This window comes from Rhamphochromis sp. 'chilingali' (genome assembly GCF_963969265.1).
Source record: "Rhamphochromis sp. 'chilingali' genome assembly, chromosome: 8".
NCBI classification, from domain to species: domain Eukaryota; kingdom Metazoa; phylum Chordata; class Actinopteri; order Cichliformes; family Cichlidae; genus Rhamphochromis; species Rhamphochromis sp. 'chilingali'.
This window is the reverse complement of record NC_137935.1, coordinates 15453780-15472473: the sequence shown is the minus strand read 5'-3', so window position 1 is coordinate 15472473 and position 18694 is coordinate 15453780. Positions and strand designations below refer to the sequence as shown.

The 18694-nt window shown below is 41.9% G+C and overlaps 1 protein-coding gene across 1 annotated transcript; it reads left to right on the top strand.

Moving 5' to 3' along the window:
- Positions 1-1516: 1516 nt before the first annotated feature.
- Positions 1517-4139, top strand: LOC308400566 (ras-related protein Rap-2a). The gene is made up of 2 exons (XM_080888346.1): positions 1517-2415; positions 3000-4139. The coding sequence occupies exon 1, from the start codon at positions 1813-1815 to the stop codon at positions 2362-2364; it is 552 nt and encodes a 183-aa protein (XP_080744472.1). The 5' UTR covers positions 1517-1812; the 3' UTR covers positions 2365-2415; positions 3000-4139.
- The last annotated feature ends 14555 nt before the right edge of the window (positions 4140-18694 follow it).

Here is an 18694-nt window from a genome sequence, read left to right as displayed (position 1 = left end):
AGGCTTTGGCTTGTTGTTTCTTAATGGGATTTGGGTAGGGGCTGCCTGCAGGGCCTTTGGGAAGCCCACACGATGGTGAAATCCACACATTTCCCATACCGTCGCCTCAAACTAAACCTATGGGAAAATCCTCAGACTTTCTAAGGAAAAGTCTGTTTCCATCTGTGTGTAAATGTTTTAAAATATAGTGTATTCTTTTGGCTTAAGACTGACTCATGGGTTTAGTTCATTATTGCATTATAATCAAACTTCACGAGTGTGTGGTGTATCACTGATGGGGAGTTGTGGAAAGATTAAACTTCTATTGATCCAGAAGAATTTTCCAAGGCATCCTTGGAGGTGATTATGTCACAGCTGTGGTTTAATCGTCACTGCTTCCAGGCGCTGATTGAAATCAGCGGTTACTTTACAAGCTTACAAGCAGACATAATGATGACTGTGAACACACTCACATGCACGTACAAAGACATGGGATGACTTAAATAACTACTTTTATTAAAAGCTTATCACATGGCGTTTCACTGGGATTAAAGTTTGCAACACAAGCCATTAGTTGTGCATGACAGAAAAACAACTTTCCTTCCTGTTGGGTTTGCATGTGTTTCTGGTAATGTTTTGGCTGACTCACAAAAGTGGCCCAAAGAACCAAGTTGCTGAACAAGGAAATTAAGATTTATCTGATTCGAGGTTTCTATACAAACAAATAAAAAATAAACACATTGGAGACGAAAGCCCTCCAATGTGTCACATATAGGGGGGTGGGGGGTTCACGTCTCACATGAGGCATTTCATTGTTCTCTATGCCCTTCCCTCGTTAAGCACAACCAGCACGTCGGCCACATATTTCCTAATCATTATCATAATTAACATCTTATATTGTAATTCAGCTTGACTTGTTAAATCCTAGTTGGAAATATTGAAACTAGTGAAATGTTTGTGATGAGAGGAAGGGGGAAAAACATCATTGCTAATGGATACGCAACAAGCTGCGTGTAGAAATCACAAAAGGCTGGCTTTTCCCGTAAGTTATTTAGAATGAGTCAAGCGGTAGTAAGCCCAAAGATCAGTGATGTCGAAACTAAGGTGTGGCAAGTCTGTATGAGTATTGAGGCTATCAACCACGCTGACTATGCGATAACAGCCGTACTGCACCTTTAACTAAACACTGGCCAGAGTATTTACTGAGTGACGTAAGACGCAGACTGCGTGACGAGTGTGGGCAGGCAGGGCAGGCTCTTTGTCAGGTATCCAGAAGTTAGTATGCTCACACCGGAAATCAAAGCATTAAGATTGGGAGTCTGTGATAAATTCCTTAAAACGATTAATTAGCAATAAAAACATCTAGAATTAAATTGAATATGATTTAAATAAAAAAAGATAATGTATTCGATGAGTGGTAAAAACATAATACGGTGAGATTTACTGCATGGATCGATATAGCGCTTTTATTTTGAAGGTGCAAACAGGAAGCAGTTGTTTTCCGCTACATTCGACTTGATTGTGAAAAAGAAAGCTACGGACGCACGGTGGCTACTTGAACGAAAACGGGGGAAGCTTGCTCAAGAACCGGTAGGGCTGTATTCGGGACCTCAGCATGCCACAATACAAATGGTGAGCGTGGGCGCAAAACAACTGTATTCACCTCCTGAACGGCGATAGTTGACAGCCACGCCCGGTTTTCAGCGACCGGAGCCCGTACAAAAGTGCTGGCGGAGGTGCAACGGTGAGCGGTTTGAAACCCAGCAGGGCGGCTAGCGGGCTCACAGCGGAGAGGAACCAGCAGCAGCAGCGGCGGCGGCTGTTTTAGGCACCATGAGAGAGTACAAAGTAGTGGTTCTCGGGTCCGGGGGCGTCGGTAAATCGGCACTAACCGTCCAGTTCGTGACGGGATCTTTCATAGAAAAATACGACCCCACGATAGAGGATTTTTACAGGAAGGAGATCGAGGTGGACTCCTCTCCGTCCGTCTTGGAGATCTTGGACACGGCTGGGACCGAGCAGTTCGCCTCCATGCGAGACCTGTACATCAAAAACGGCCAGGGTTTTATTCTGGTCTACAGCCTGGTGAACCAGCAGAGCTTCCAGGACATCAAACCGATGAGGGATCAGATTATTCGGGTGAAACGGTACGAAAGAGTGCCGATGATTCTGGTTGGAAACAAAGTGGACCTGGAGGGGGAAAGGGAGGTTTCGTCCGGTGAAGGGAAGGCTCTGGCGGACGAATGGAACTGCCCGTTCATGGAAACTTCAGCCAAAAATAAAAGCTCTGTGGACGAACTGTTTGCAGAAATAGTCCGACAGATGAACTATGCCTCAACACCAAATGGCGACGACCAGTGCTGCTCGTCTTGTGTTATTCTTTAAGGAAAATGGACAATCACAAAGTTTTCTTTGCTCGGTTTTAAGTTTGCAATGGTAAGTTGGAACACCATACACCGAAAGTGTAAACCTGACACGGTTGATTGTTCAATGCAGTGACAAGAACTATATATAAACAGCGTACTTATTACCAACTTGTCCACATTAAGTACTGTTTAGCGAGCAGCAAAGCACCGGATGTAAGCTAAACGTGTCTTCATTTTAATGCGTAGCCTGAAGTTTGTTTTTTGTCAGTACTTAGCTATAAAAACTCAGCAGTACTTTTTACCGGTAACGTACAGTGGGACACTTGCAGTCCATTGTTTTGCTAAGCAGATAGGGGAAGTCTCTGATTCATTTGCAGAACTGGATGGGGCATGCCAGTGGCACACTTAATTAGGTTTACAAACTTTTGTGGCTCAATCGGTGCAGCTACAGTTCGGAGCTATTAAAAGAACTGCCAAATGCCATATTCCAGAATGGGGTTTACAGGGAGATTCCAGTGTTTTTGTGTGGCCTACATTTCAAGAGTCAGCAAGTTCGAGATTAGATTTAGCTTTGGAGGAAATCTGTTTTCCCTAGAAGTTGTTCTAGTTCATTCATGACACTTTCTTTTTCTCCGCCTTTCTTGTTTGTGGCAGTGTGTTGCAGCAAGTCTGTACTGTTGAGCTCTTCTTCGTGTCTCACACTGGCCTTGGAGGAAAATGAAGGGAGGAATGCTGCAGGGGGACGAGGAGGAGGGGGAGCAACTGAGACAGGGAGGGGTCCACTCTTCAGGAATTCTGCTGGGTTGGAGTATCTGTACTGCACGATCGGTGTCCGCCATTGATGTCAACACAGTGTCAGATCCAGAGTTTCAGCCTCATCCCCCCCCTCCTCACCAGTTCCAACTGTACTTCCAACTGGAACTACATCCCAATGGAAAAGATGGAAAGAAACACTTAAAGAAAACTCATAAATGGATATTTCTGTATGAGAAGAACACAGGGAGATAGAGTATATATTTTGTTAAGTAACTGCACAGTCTGGGACAGATAAAGAGTTGGGCCGCCTGATCAAATTTGGAGCAACGCTCCACAACACTCCAAATCCTGCTTTCTTTTCCAAAGTCAGAAGAAATTGACGCCACGTCTCTGGTGGTGGAGAAAATGTGACGAGTGCCACTTCATGGTTTTTTTTTTTTTTTTTGGTTTTTTTTTACTTCACTTTCTCTTTAAGTGTGTGAGAGGACCCTAACTGAAGTGACACAAGGACACTGACCCGATCGCCCTTGTGTCAAGTGCCTTTCCGAAACAAATCAGCTGTTCAGATTTAGTGCCAACCCACAACCAAAACAACCCTTCAACATCACAATCCACAAACTAGTGAACTCTTCTACTGGATAGTGTCGTAAGGATGGAAGCTGACGATAAAAAAACTACAGCAGGCTTCTCTTGAATGGAATGGCAGTTTTCTGTTTGTTTTACTTTGGCCTTTTTGAAGTCTAAGGTGTTAATTTTTGCAATGTCTGCTTGGTCTGGATGAACCCATGTCTTGAAATGCACAGGTACTGGAACCCCTTAGACATGATCACAACACCCGACACTTAATTTCCAGGCCAATCAATTCAAAGGAGTTCTGTTTTGTTCTGTTCCTTTTGTTGTTTTTAACAGGAAATGTGATAATGTACCATTGACAAATCTAACCTGATTGTAAGTTTAATTTCAGACCAGCCATTTAACAGTTGGCTGTTTTGAAAAAAAAAAAAAAGACTTAATACAAATGGCTTTTTTAAAAAAGAACCCAGGCTGTGTTTTCTTTTTTCTTTTCTTTTTCTTTGGGGACATCTACTCATTTCACCACATGTCACGAGAAGTTCGGTGAAGAATTTAGCTTAAACAGCAGCTGAGGTTTGCTTAAAAGCACACAAATAATTTGGCTACTAGAAAACCCTGCATTAAGCTGTTGCTGACAAAGTAAATGTTCAGTGTGCTTATGTTACAGTAACATGACCCCCCCCCCCCCCCCCCCCCCCCCCTAAAAACAACCCAAATTTACACGAGCTGCTTCACGGTTCAGCATGTGTGGTGGACCTACTCCTAACAGGAAATAGAACTACAATATGAAAACGCTGCAAAATTGCTGGTGTTTATTGCTCTTTGTGTCACAAACTCGATGGGCAGCTATACAAGCTCAGCTACTTGCAGCGTTTGTGGAAACATGAAAGCTGCTTTTCATTGCTTCAGAAATCAAGCTTTGGCTTTCTACCGCTGTTGATTCTCATCATTAAAAACAAAACTTGTCATGTGGTTAAGACAGGGACCACTGTTACGTAAAATGAAAAAAACTGAAAGATAATAGAACGTACATACATGACTAGTTTGAAAGAGATGAGTAGCTCCTTTGTGTTTACATGAAGCTTACAAAGTAAGCTTTGGGATTTAGGGGTTTTGTTTTGTTTTTAAACTAGTAAAGTAGCTGCACAATCATCGTAGGTGAATTTGGTTGGATTCACCAACAAAATGGACTCGGATTCTCTATCCACTCAGCATCTTCACAGACGTTAATAGAAGAGGCCGGGCAATGCTACACCCGGGAATTATCTCTTTTTAACTGTGTGGGTGTAGCAATGTTCCAGTCCGGAGGTTCAGCCTGGCTGCAGTGTGTGTGGGTGCTGTGGTGTGATGTGGAGAGGCGGGTATGAGTGAGCAGGCCACCGTTCTGCCTCTGTTTACCTACGGGGATTACCTAGCCCCGGCTGGCTGGTAGACCACAGCATGACTTGAGGTGGGGGAGAGAGTAAACACACACAAGACGAGCTTCGCATAAAGTCCGGTCTTTGAGAGTGGATGAGCTCTGATTTTTCAGCCTGCACAGTATGTTTGTAGTGTTGCAGCATTTCTTATATGTGTCTTGTCAATCTGAGCGCACGTTCCTGCTCATCACCGTTGCTCGTGTGTTTATGCCTGGTAGCCACTGTAAGCGCTGGTATCATATGCATTCTTTGGCTTTGCCAATACCATGTGACTGTGGGGCATGGCGAGCCAGGGGTGCAGTGGAGTGCAAATATTACTTCTAACACCTACAATTGAACACTGCTGCACAGCAGATGAGGCTGAGATCAATACTGTGGTATTAAAATGTTTTTGTTTTTTTACCTCGCTCTGAAAATTTTATATTGATATGACATTGTAGTTGGTGTATGAGAAAACAGACGAGTAATCAGGTTGCTTAGTCTGCTCTTCTGCTTTCCATTATATTAGGTAAATATGTCACACAAAAATCTATCCTCAGTTTTGTTGCTTTTTAACTTGTATTGAATAAGTAATAGTAAGTTATTGGCTATCTTTTACATATATATATATATATATATATATATGTGTGTGTGTGTGTGTGTGTGTGTGTGTGTGTGTGTGTGTGTGTGTGTGTGTGTGTGTGTGTATGTATAAATATTCTTCGTATTCCTTTTCAAGTTTGCCCGTGTGAGTGAAAGCAGCTTGAGCGTGTACACACACGTACTCTAAATTTTTACCCCTGAAGCTGAAACGACATCTTCACACGTTAATGTTCGGTTTGAGCGTGTGCAGAAGAGCTTTGTTTTTGCGCAGCTCTTGATAGCAGTTCTTGACTCTCCCCTCCGATCGACCACAAGCCGTGGCTACTTTCCAGCTGTGTTATCTATGTGAAGTCAAGGATAATAGCATGTTTCCTCTGAGGCCCTGATACAGATTGTGCAATTAGGTAAGAACAGAGCTGAAACTGAACTCTGCCTTGAAATGATATTGTTGAACCGGTAGTGGATGAGATGGCAGGAGTTTGTACAGCAGTGCCCCAGTTACTGTAAATGTACACCACTCTCCTCTGTTGCTGCTATTGCTGCACAGTTTCAATCTCTTGCTGTGGTATAAACATCTGATAGTAGAAGAATTTGCCCTTTGTAGAGAAAAGGGCCCGTCGAGTTCCAGCTTCTTTTTATCTGTCTTTTTCTAGGGAGCAAGAAGGTGAAAGTTTCACTTCCTTCATTTTGTTCAAAACTCAGCACTGGTGCTATCTCCGCGTTCAGGGTTGAATTGGCTTCAGCCGTTCAGATATCCAGTTTCACTTTGTTGCTGTTGTCGTCACGTTCTGAATACCTGAGTTGTCGCGTTGTCTTCACATCTTGCCTATTTTTAAAGGTTTCAGTTGCAGTCGGCAGGAAATCAGTGGCGCAGGTTTACAGACGGTCCAGTTTGTCAGCGGTTCCCGGTCATGAGTGATAGTCATGTGATGTGGTTGCCATGGTCAAGGAGGGGGTTGGGATGTGGTATGGCTGTTCAGGGTGGCCTCGTGACCTGTGAGAGTTTGGTCACTGCTGGAATGATGACTGTCGGCTGAGGAAGGGTGGGTGCCGGTTTGTTTGAGCACTTTTCTCTCATTTGCCACAAACATATACTTTCTTAGGTCATGACAAGAAGCATGACTGAACTTTAAAGAGAATTTCTGGAGCGTAAAGATAATTGTAAGGTTTGAATATGCAGCTCTGGTTGCATTAAAGCAAAAATATCGATTTCTTAATGATTAAGATAAGTGTGCTGCTTGTTGCACTGATGCAAGACTTCTCTTTTTTTCTTCTGCTGTTGGAAGCAATAGCTCTGACAGGAAATGTTGCAACTGAGCCAGTGAGAGTGGGTGGTGTGTGTTTGCATTTTTTTTTTTCTTTTAACATGGGACTTAATCACTATATAGGCTCCTTGTTGAATTACAGGCTTCTCATTCTCTCCCAGCATCATCATGCTATTTTTGAGGCCCTGTTGTGTTCAGGAGAGCGGTTTTGCCTTTTTTTTCTTGGCAGATGTGCCTCTTGTGTACTATATTTGTCTAAAGCAATATGCTCTGAAAACCATTTGACTTTTATTAGGCTTGCTTACTTGACCCTCATACAAACACACCGAAACACAAACAAAAAGTCTAATTCGCTTTAAATGCAGCAGCATTTGTTAATTTATTCTGTGTGACAGTGTTATTTCCTTTTGTGCAGGGCATTACCATAACAACGCAGGAATGTCCATGTTTGTCTTACCGTTAAAGGTTGTTTTTTTCTTTTCTTTTTCACTCACACACACACATATACACACACACGCACATATACGCTACACTTAAGCTATTCTCACCTCCTCTGATGTACTAACTTCCTTAGCAGGAACAGTAGACTGGTTTAGACCTAATAGTTTCCTGATCAACCATGTATTAAATCATTGCAGTTGTTTTACGTGTTCTTCTACCTTTCCTTGAACTGGCATTACTTGTGGTAGTATTAACAGCAGCTTCTGAAACACTCATAAGTTAGACATATTGCTGTAATTTTGAAGTCTAACCTCTTTACTTTTCATTGTCTGTGTTTACTGAACAGGCTGATGTTCGGTAAACTGATGGCAAATCATCTCCTTCTCTCAACTCTGCCTGTAATTCAGGGAGTGGCCTTCTCGCTCAGAGGTGACTCTGCCAAGATGGGAATGCCCCAGAATTCCTCCCATTCCTCTCATTCCTTTAACTGTAATGTCTGGACATGTCTTTAGCCTGAAATAAAAGGGCGAAGGATAGAAGTCGTGATATGATAAGAAGCGGTATAAATGTGTTCTGCATGCTTAATTTCAGTACTTTGGCCTTGAGTTTTATCTGCTAAAGATCTCTGATCACAGCCCCGATAGAACCCTGTGTGATCCAGAGGCTACAACTAACACAACAATAGAGAAAGAACGAGCAGCTGTGATAAAGGATAAAAGATAGAGCCCAGGGTTTGTCTAAACAGGCCCCCCAGACACCGCCCCACTGTGTCACAAGATTGATCCCACTGGGCACGCAGTCAAACTGCTCCTTATATCCATCTTTAGATAATCATAGCACAGTTGCCTCGGATCGCACCACGGCTCGATCTGAAAAGGAAAGTAGGCCAAAGGAGCCAGTCAGACAGGACTAGTCACTTGCAGTGTCCCTCGTGTGGATTAATAGATTTTATTCAGCAGTGTTAGCGAGGACAAGTAATGCTTAAGGACCGGATTTGTAATTGAGCTCAGTTTCATTCAGTGTTTTAATTATGATGGGGGAAGAATCAGGTCATGGATTGTGTGGTGGCATGGCACAATGGATTTTGATCTTTCTGTAGGTATAATTACTTATATAATTAAAATCCAGAGCTGAAGAAATGAGTTCTTAAATAAGCATTAAGACCTTCAGTAACACCTCTGATAAGTCAGTTTTACTTCTGACCCGAGTAGCTCAAACTTGATACTAACGTCTGTGCTCTACGACCGACTTCAGATGAAGCTACTGTGGTTTGGGTGTGGTTTAATGCTTGGCTGACAGGCTGGCTTATCTCTCAGATGACTTACAGGAAGTGAATGTCCTTAAATAATTTCTTGGTTGTGTGTTTCATTCTTTGATCAGATGTTTAGGAATGGCACATGATGCAACATTTCGACCAGGCAAGCTGATGTCGTGGCCAAGTCGTGCTATTTGTGTGATGCTGGAACGTCTAGGGTGAAACCACAGAGTGCAGTTAAAGGTTTAAACTACTAGTTGTGATAAAGGTTATGGAGATTTTTTTTTTCTAATACAATAATACCCACACCCCTTAACCACTGCTAGCAACATCACATAGAGATCTTAGGGCAAAATCAGCTACAGCACGCTATCACTAGATCTGGATTGGGTTGGACTAGCTATTTTTAAACCCATTACCAAGTTTATGCATAAAATCCCTGCTTACCTCTTAAAATCTACCAGCTAGTGCTGCCTTGGGATTTCCAAAATCAGGGTGCCCAATTAAAACAACTAAATTTTTAGATGGAATTGTCTTTGCAATCGTCTTCTCTAAGCAGTGTTGTTTTCAGACTACACAAAGCGGCGGTTTTCTGTGGGAAAAAGGCTTAAGTGGGTTTTAGGGCTCTCTGATGTGCCCAACATGGAGAAATATGTTATAGCCTAGGCTAAGTTTAAACCTCTGAAAAGACTGAGTGCAGCTGACTGCTTGTTGGGAATGCTTAATGTTAGCTTCTTCTGGTGAAAGACATCTTGTCTTCCAACAATTATATAATCATTCTTCTGCATTTTCAGTTCTGTAAATCCAGCATGGTTCCAGAATTTTTGCTGTTTCACATAAACACAACTCGCTGTCATCTTCTGTTGCCCTCCTTTTTTCCCCAGTCACCCCAATTTGGTAGAAATGTGGTTGTGGGAAGAAGTGACATCCAAGGCCTGATGCTGGGTCATGTGACTGTGTCCTACCACACTGGCTTTGCCCTCCTGTCATAACAGCAGATTCAAAATTCTGACTAACATGGCATGACATCCATGACCTTCCTCCCCCATTTACGAGCCACTTTTATTCCCCTCTTTACATCATCTTTACCCCATTTCTCAGCTGAGTTCCCTACTATTCACATCATGACGCTGTGTGCAGTGAACTCTACCACCCGTTCCTAGTGATACTTTGCCCTCATGTCAAAATGATGTGCCTGACAACGAACACCCTAAGTGTTTCAGTTTAGGGTGTTGACGTCTGTTAACGTCTCTTCTGCAGCTCTCCATTGGTCACTTTTCTTGTGCCTGTTAAACGTCCAGATTTATCATCAAACTTTCCTCCTGAGGCAGGTTTATGCAACAGCTCTTTTATAACCTCACCAACCGAAGTGCAGAAAAAGAACTCTGTGGGACAGAGCAACTACAAACAGAAGACCTGAAGTTTTTATGTGTAGTATATGTGTAACACACTGTTGTTATTTATCTTCCTGTCAGTTTGGAGAGAAGATTTGTGAGGTTCTATTTCGGTCCAAAATGTGGTAATAATGGTTTGACAGTGCCAAAATGTTTTTGCAAGCTTTCACATAAGCATCACATTACCAGCTCACCCACACAGTTAAAAACTTACTGTACAATTTCAAATTGCCTTCTGGATCCTAACCAGAGTGTGTTTGTTTACATTACGGAAATATTTTCCATATTTGGTCTTGGCAGGAAGCGTGTGGCAGAGTTGAGTGTTCACTGAGTTTACATTGTAAAAATTGCACAATAGCCCCGCCCAAGGATGCCAGCGTATCTGTCTGACACTCAAACACAACACTGCAGGAAGTAAGTGTGACAGCACAGCAGTCAGAAACAAATATTCATACCTCACAGCCAAATCAGTGTTAACACGTAGCGCTGTGTTATTACCACATGAGTCACACATCAGTCTCTTTCATTTTCACCAAAACCACTGTGATATTTTTGTGCTGACAAAGGACAGAGTGTACATGTTCAATCTTACCTGTTTGCAGACTGACTCGTTCTTCCTACATTCATGTGCATAATGCCCACACAGCTGTCATTACATGTTATCCTAAAGATGCCCTAGATATGACCCCCTGCACTGAATTGAATTCTGAGAATTTTGGATAGGCTAGGCTCAGAGGAAATTACTCATATCCTGTGTGGAGCTGTGGAAAAGGAAGTCTCCTATGACACCAGGAGTCTCCAGTCTACTGACCCACATCAGTGGACTTTGGATTCAGCTATTCTGTAGCCAGCAGTGTTGCATTGCAGTGTAAGGCCAAATGAAAAAGCAAAACAAAAACAAGTCAGTATCAGTAAGTGAATAAGACGTCACATTGTTTCATTGGTGCAATTATTCTAAACATGCCCCGGGGAGTTTTTCTTTCTGCAAACAACATCTGTTAGCATTCAGTGTTTCCCTACAAATCACATCATTTGGATAGTTGAAGCCTTATACAGTTGATATCCTTCATCATTACACATTTGCAAGGTGATCGTGTTTGTAACATTTTGCGTGTTTGTAACATTTTGAAAGTTGCACGGCTCCTATGAGCTATTAGTTTGTTTATTTTTTGTAGCTTTCCCTTATTTCTGTCCCCCGGCATCACATTGCTGTCACTGGAAAAGTGTGAAACTGGTGATAGAATTAGGATCCTCTTATACAAACGTAGCTGCTTGTGTTCACGCTAATACTGCTTAAGACAGAACAAAACATGAGCCTGCTTTTCATGGGCTATGTAAAAGTAGCTTTGGATGACACACAGTTGAAAATATTCTTTATTTATCTAACAGGCCTTGGTGCAGACCCTCAGTTGGTGTACTTCCTGCCTTTTTAACTCATCTGCCTTTAAGGCCTGACTTGCTTTAAACCAGAGCTTAAAGTGCACGTAGCCAAATGCTATCCCTGATAAGATATACAGTCAACACGGCTCATACAGTATATGACTCAGTCTATTTTCTAATTGAAATGTAATTGCTAATAGTGTCTTTATCTTTCGTGCTTGTATACAAATTCCAGAAATTCTTAACATCTCAGAATCAGAGTTACATCCCGGAGTTTGTCGTGACAACAGGAATAATAGTGGAGCTATGCTATGCGGGCGTGGTTAATATCTAATTTGAGGACACTGTAGCCATTGGCTGTTTTCTTTCTTCCATATAAACAGATCACACTCTTAGTAGTGTGATCTCACTTAGCCAATATCTGCCTGTGAAAATTGTACCCAGGCTTCCTCAGTTCATTTAAAGAAGGTGTTAAAATGATATTTGCAGTCTGTTCAAATGCAAATCTTGCTGTGCTGCAGGCACAATAATATGACTGAAAAGCATGTAGACAGTTGGGAGCTGCTCATAAATCTGGAACTTGCTTTTTTTTCTTCTTCTTGCCTTTGGCGCCCATTGCTATGCTAGGGAGTAATTTGCTGATCAACCTGTACTTAAGCTCATTGTCTGGCTGCTGAAATGTTCCCAAAAGAAACTATGTTGTTCCCTGAGAGGCTCACACTGAGCGGCTTCACGTGGAGACAGAGCGTCAGACTTGAGTTTTAACAATTTGGCTACTAGAAGCAGCACATAGAAGAGTACCACTCCATGTAAGCGGCACACTTACACAGCACAACTCGTGGTGCTGTACGCCATAATACTTGCCACATGTGTCATCTGATGTGAGACTGAATGGTGTCCAGTGTTGGTGATCAGTGCACTGACAGGAAGGAAGGGTGTTTCCATCTAAGACTTCCTGTCCTGTTGTGTGACTCAGTGTCGATCCTTGTGCTGCTCTTTTCCCTTCACTCTTCCAGGGCATGTCTAAACCTATCCTCTCTTACTTGTCACCGTTTTCTTCCTTTAAAATGTTCCACGATGGGTCCAGATTTAGTAAAAACATGTTGCCATCAACATGTTTTTTGATGGCATGGTAACGTTTGATTAAAGAGAAACTTTTGTATTTTGAAGTTTTACCATTTTTGACCATTTTAACCTTTGTGTTTAGCTAAGAGGTTATCTACGGGACGATTTCCTGGCTGGGTACGTGATAACAAGACTCTGTAAAAGGCACCGTGTGTTGCCAAGAAATAGTCCAGCACACAACCCCATCATAAACCACAAATCATTACTTTGTACAATTTTATTGGGCTAAACAAACAAGATATAATTTGTGAAGTGAGCCGTGGACATAGTGGTTTACTTTGAGGAGAAGCTTTTGTTTGCCCATTTCCATTCTGCATGATAAACTAAGAGTACCAGTTGCATTTGATGTTTTCACTTAACACTTGGCAAGAAAGCAAATAACCAGATTTCCTGATCTCAAACTGTTTATTGAATTTGCCACCAGATTAGGTTAGCAGGACTTTTCTAAAATGGCAATAAATTCATAAGAAAATAATGCTGTCCTAACTCTTGTATAAAAGAATTAATTTAACATATCAGTCCCTTATTGGGACTCAGGTGTTTCCAAGTATTTAAGGCCACTTGAAAATACCCTAGTCCCACCAAAGAGCTGAACTTAGAAATAGAGAGAGTTTGATAAAGAGCCCATTGTGATGATTACTTAGAGGTATCTAAGTACAAGCACAAACTCCTAGCATTATTTAGTCAGCATTATTAATAACCACTCTATATTTCCAAGATAACAGACTGGGTCCATCTTTAGGATTGAGAACATAATGACTTGTTGAACAAAATGAGCATGGGAACCGGCATGTTCAACGAGCAGTTTAAAGTGTTTCCACAGTGACTTAAGTCTAAAACGCCTCTGGGTACTGATATATATACAGCAAGCAATCGAGGTACTTGTGTGCTTAATAGTCCGTATACTACGCCCTGACAGTTCTTGCATCCTTTTCGTTACACCACTGAGTTGTCGTGCTGATAACTGGGATGTTTAGTTAAAATCCTCCAAGATGGCAAATAGGCCTAAATGTTATAGTTTTTCCCAGAGTGTAAGATAAATGACAGAGGGAGGGGAAAGAGGAGAAAACACAGGGGTGTTAAAGATAGGAGGAGCCCAAGCAGCACGTCTGTCATTCCATTGTGGCAGTTTGTTAAATAGCAGAAGGAGAATTTTATCTGTTGATGCCATTAGTGTCACTGTGCAGTAAGATCATATGACATACGGTCATTACTGCTCTTTATTTATTTATCCCCACACACAAGCTCATACATAAATTCCATCGTGTCGCACGTCACGCCGATCAATCAAACGCACTAAAACCTTGAAGCAAAAACAAACAGATGCGCAAACACAGAACTGTAACTTGCGCTTTCCCTAGAATACGCCCTTCATTCACATTTCTGAACGCTCTTAACATGCTGCCAGTCCCCCCAACCCCCAACCCCACCACCCTTCCCCAAACACCACCCAGTTACCCCTGTATCTTCTTCCTGTGGGCTTGCCTTCACGTGGCATTTCAGGGTCTGTAAGCCTCAAACCATATGGGCTCCAAGGGGCTTAGTGGACCTCCAGCCAGTCCCCCCCTGGGAGGACCTACTGTCTGAAGTGAGTTCACGGAGGGCGTCTTGTCCTCTCTTCAGCTATTTCAAACTCTCTGTCCTGACAAAAAATAATAACTCTTGGTTAGCTACTATTGTTTTAGTTTCTCACTTTCTCTGATTCAGTCCGTCTGTTCTGCCTGTTGGATTTTACGTAAGCCCAAACATTTTGCATATTTGCAAATATAATTCACTGCTTGTCACAGGGCAATGTTAGTTTGTTGTTTAATTATTATTTGGTTTGTGATTTGTGGATCTCAGCAATCCAGGCCGGGCAGATGGCTCTATCGCGCTCACCGATGACTCTCTGTCTCTCTCTTCCTCTTCTTCCTCTCTATCACGTTGTGTGCGTGCATGCATGTGTGTGTGTATCTCCGCAAATGTCTACATTCGTGTGTGAGCCTGCACGTCTTTGTATCTAAGTGTGAGTGTTTGTGTGTTGTTTTAGGAATATCTACTCTGTGGACCATATGGTACAACACTGCCTGCTGGGCAAAGATAAATCCCGCATGCAAAGGCAGCAGAGACACCAGTGCACACACGTTCACACAATTAGCCTATTCTCTGTATCATGTACTTGTATTGTATATTGTAATTAGTCTGCACCTTCACGTCTGTTGTTGTATAACAGCGATACCCAACAGGCCTGTCTTGTGATCATCTGTCAGTCTGTCTGCTCGTCTCGCTCTTCCCTCCTCCTTTTCTCAGGCTGATTTGCTTTCTACCTGCCTGCCTATACTTGTCTACATCCCTTGATTTCCATCCTTCTCCAAAGCAACTTGCCCACAGCCTTCTGAGTCATCAGCCCTTTCCTGAGTTGTAACATATAAGTCCGGTAATATACATTCTTCCCACACATCCAGTGGCTCACATTTAATTTGCTGCTTCAGAAAGTTTTGCCTCTTTCTCTCCATCTCCCTCTGTTTGTTTCTCTCCCTCCATCTGCCTGACTATGTGTATTTATATCATATTAAATATCAACTCTTCCACTTTTTCTTAGACCTTGCCAAAAGTAACTAACATTGCCCTCACCAAGTAAGTTACTAATGTCTCTTGATAAGAAACAAAATATGAACAATCTGCCGCAATTAAGTGTAGCCAAAAGGAGATGAAAGGTAACTTTCATATCACATCATGACATTAGATTGTGCGGCTCCTCTTTCTTTGTTGTATTCTCAATAGACCAACTGCAGGAATGACGTCATGTTGTCTCTTCTCAGCTGTTCCCTATCACTACAAAAGTATTTGTATTTATGTATGTATTTAATGACAATCGGCATAAAATCTATCCATGTTTTCAAGTTTAGGAGCTAATATTGATATGATCCTGTTGTGCATATTGCTGTCTGTGTGGCTGTCTGCCTGCGTGTGCAAGGTCACTAAAATCAAAATACTCCAAAGCTCCCACGCTTCTCCGCTAGTCAGGCTTTCTCTCACAGATTAGGCAGATCACATAAAACCATTTACCTCAGTGTCTCTGTACACCAGGGTAAACAATGAAACATGTTGTTTCCTTTAGAAATGTGGGGGGAGACAGACTGTAAACCCCCTGTGGCACAAATCCTCCACCCCCACTGCATCTTGTGCCACAATGTCTGCTAACTGTCTAACGTGGCAGCATGGATGAGGGCACAGCTGGGAGAGAAACTGAAAGAGACATACAAAGAGTGAAGCAGTGCACGAGACAAGGCATTTGAAAGCTGGTTAACTGGGATTGGTTTTGATGTTTTTCAGCCAGTCAAAGAGATACAGGCGGGGATGAAGTAAAATGCATGCACTGAGGAGGGAGGTGAAGAATAGAGACGTGCACAGGAACAAAAGCAATGGCATTTAATATGAAACAGAATTTCAGAGGTAGCCCACTAGCTTAGTCACCATGACAACAACACACTTAAACCACCATTTAATTGGTGCTGTCTGCACTTGTCTGTTGTATCTCAATCCACTCCTTCTATGTACAGTATATAATTGCACAGTGATTTGTGGGTATCACAAACAAGCACAAACCCACTTATCTATGGTATATATCATTTTCATGGTTTGTAATGTAATACAGTAGTACGCATCAACTTTCATCACAGTCAGATCATATTACGGCTGAGTATTTGGATCAATAAAATGAGGATGAACGATTAAGTCCAGTGGTTAGGATCACTGTGCCTGTGATACATACTGAATTTAATATTTATTTTGCCCGATGTATTTATTGACTGCAGTTTGAATGATGTTTTTCAGAGATGTTTGAGACACTGTAGATGAGTCTGTAGCCATAGTTCAGGTGCAGGCTTCTTTTCAGACAGAACAATTTATTGTAAGAGTTCGTCCATGAACTCTGAACAGGGTTGGTTGAATCAGGTCAGAACACTGTTTGATGTTTACACAGACAGCACACAAGAGAAGATGGTATGCTTCAGGTGTGAAAACAGTCAGCTTCTCTACTGAAAATACTCCTGCCTGGACAAAACTTGCAGGGCATATGACGAATGCTGTCAATACACCAGACAATTACTTGAGCAGTTCTCACGTTATCACAAGCCGGCAACATTCTGTAGTAGAAAATTGTCTGGGTATCCATCCACACAACCATCCATATAATCATGCATACATACATTTTTCTCCACTTATCCAATTCAGGGTGATAGGTCATCAGTCTATAGCAGGGCCAACATAGAGAAACAGATAATCATTTATATTTACATTCACATACAAGCCAATTTAGAACTGCCGAATAACCTAACATGCATGTCTTTGGACTGTGGGAGGACGTCAGAGAGAACCCATGCAGGCACAGGGAAAACTGGCATTCAGATTAAAACCCAGGACCTTCCGGCTGTGAAGCAGTGCTAGCCACTGCATCACCTTTCTGCTGCTATCAGAGGAAAAATCATTTAATGTTTAACTAACTAACAACTATCATTTGCATTTTCACCTAAGCCTTATAATGTCTAGAGGTTTTAGCAGCTTAAGGCTCAATCTTGCTTGCAGTAGACGATGTGATGAATACATTTGCCACACACTCAGAATCTGTGTCTGACAAGATACTTTAGGTTTTAACATTTCACTTTAATTATGCCTGTCCTCCATCCTCTTTAATATCATCAGGTTTTTTAAACACACTCCAGAAAATGTAGGAAAAATGAGAACGAGAGGGAGAACTAAGAGCACGATGATATGATGGTAATGTGCATGGCTAAAGACAATTTACTGTGTCTCAAGGTGCAGAGCCTTAAATGTGTTTTTCAGGCTCCACTGTGAGTTATTTGTCTATTTTCAGAGAACTGTAGGCGGTAAGGAGTAAATGTTCAAGCCAGGGCATGATGGAGCTATTCTCTTAAGATTGTAACAGCTGCAGTGACAGAGAGGTACAGGCATGGTTAGAGGACAATAAGAAGACAAAAATCACATGTTTACATAGGATGAAAGGAGCCCAAATGCTCACTGTGCTATACATCTATGGAGTAGATTCATAAAAAAAAACAGTAATAGAAAGCAAAGCCTGCATAGGATTTAACACAGCGTAACCACAACTAACCCTGTCTTTATCTGTGAATGGAAAATGCATTGTTTGTTAACTTATGTAGCATTAGATGTTTCCTTAGCAAACATTTCTACCCATCCTGTAGATCCTGATCAGGGCAGTGACATAAATTGGATTTTCAAAAGGTCAGAAGAAAAAAAAGAAATTATTTAAGAAAAAAATATTCTTTTAAAAATTGTTTATTTTTATCCAAAAATATAACTTTGGGTTTTTGCTACCTCAGAGAATAGGGGAAAGAATCAGTGGAAAGCACAACCGATAACAAAATTAGGAGAAGGTAGAGAAGCTTTATCAAAAAACATACAGTAGGTGTTTTGTTGTAAAAACACCCAGACTCAGCTGTGCATTCCTGTGAAGTGAATTCATTCCCCATGCCTCTTGGGGAACACACACCAACACACTAACGGACACACACACTCTTTCTTTCTCTCTCTCCCTCACATACTGTAGAGTTTTGTGGCTGTGTCTGAGCCTGCAGTTGATAAGATAGGGTTGGGTTACACAGCTTGCAGGCAGATACCATTGTAGCCGTTGACAGGAAGCTAAAACAGGGTGGAAATGTGTGCCTTCAAATTTGTGTCTATGCGTATGACAGCTTGCTTGAACATTTGCCCTCTCCCCTCCTGGCCAAATGGTTTCCCATATTCACTGTTTTCCCTTGATGAATGCTTCTACTCACTCCTGGACTGAGTAGGCTCTTGTGCGCTGTGTGAATGAGTATGCCTGCCCCAAAAAAGTCTAAAAAATGAAAAAGAGAAGCCATACTGTAGGTCACTCTGCATTCTGCCGTTTGGCCACCAGACGGGACAGTAGGGCGACTGTCCTAGCTGGCACCATTGTATTCTGGTGAATGGAGGCCCTGTCAGAGACCCACAAACACACTGACCTCGCTTGTTTTTTTTAATGCAGCCTCTTGTTCAACTTCTGAGTTAATGTGATCACATGCTTCATTCATATCATTCTAATGTGATTACAATGTTAATATGATAAGGGAGTAAAACACATTTTTCATGTGACAGATTTACATGACCAACATTTTGA

Excerpts from the sequence above, each read along its gene's own strand:
- LOC308400566 (XM_080888346.1), top strand. The coding sequence starts at position 1,813 with ATGAGAGAGTACAAAGTAGTGGTTCTCGGGTCCGGGGGCGTCGGTAAA.